The 901-nt window shown below is 67.3% G+C and overlaps 1 protein-coding gene across 1 annotated transcript in view; it reads left to right on the top strand.

Annotated features, from left to right (window-relative positions):
* Nucleotides 1–901, top strand: part of IRX1 (iroquois homeobox 1) — a gene marked incomplete at its 5' end in the record, with an annotated part of 1,903 nt that continues 1,002 nt past the window's right edge. Inside the window, 2 exons of the mRNA XM_025205370.1 lie at nt 1–354; nt 521–894. Of these exons, the coding sequence (XP_025061155.1) occupies nt 1–354; nt 521–894 (728 nt within the window). The remainder of the gene's footprint in view (nt 355–520; nt 895–901) is intronic.

Raw genomic sequence — 901 nt, 5'->3', positions numbered from 1 at the left:
CACAATGCCCACGGCTACTACCCCTACGGGCAGTTCCAGTACGGGGACCCGGGGCGGCCCAAGAACGCCACCCGCGAGAGCACCAGCACGCTCAAGGCCTGGCTCAACGAGCACCGCAAGAACCCCTACCCCACCAAGGGCGAGAAGATCATGCTGGCCATCATCACCAAGATGACCCTCACGCAGGTCTCCACCTGGTTCGCCAACGCCCGGCGCCGGCTCAAGAAGGAGAACAAGGTGACCTGGGGCTCGCGGAGCAAGGACCAGGAGGACCCCGCGCTCTTCGGCAGCGACACGGAGGGCGACCCCGAGAAGACGGAGGACGACGAGGAGATCGACCTGGAGAGCATCGACATCGACAAGATTGACGAGCGCCCGGCGCCGGCTCAAGAAGGAGAACAAGGTGACCTGGGGCTCGCGGAGCAAGGACCAGGAGGACCCCGCGCTCTTCGGCAGCGACACGGAGGGCGACCCCGAGAAGACGGAGGACGACGAGGAGATCGACCTGGAGAGCATCGACATCGACAAGATTGACGAGAACGACGGCGAGCAGAGCAACGAGGACGACGAGGACAAGGCGGAGCTGCTGCGGCCGGCCGGGCACGCCGACCCGCTGGGCAAGGACAAGGAGCCCGACGGGCTCAAGCCCCGGCCGCCGCCTGCCGCCGCCGCGCCGGTGGCCCCCGCGGCCCCGCAGCTGCAGCACCCCGCCTTCCTCTCCAGCCACGGACTCTACACCTGCCAGATCGGCAAGTTCCACAACTGGACAAACGGGGCTTTCCTCACGCAGAGCTCCCTCTTGAACGTGCGCTCCCTCTTGGGGGTAAACCACCACCACGCGGCCCATCACAACCACCACCTCCAAGCCCAGCAGCAGCAGCAGCCGGCCGTGCTGGCGGGC

The sequence above is a fragment of the Alligator sinensis genome, unplaced genomic scaffold (assembly GCF_000455745.1).
Source record: "Alligator sinensis unplaced genomic scaffold, ASM45574v1 scaffold126_1, whole genome shotgun sequence".
Lineage (NCBI taxonomy): Eukaryota > Metazoa > Chordata > Crocodylia > Alligatoridae > Alligator > Alligator sinensis.
Note: the sequence above shows the minus strand (reverse complement) of the source record. Positions and strands in the feature narration are given on the sequence as shown.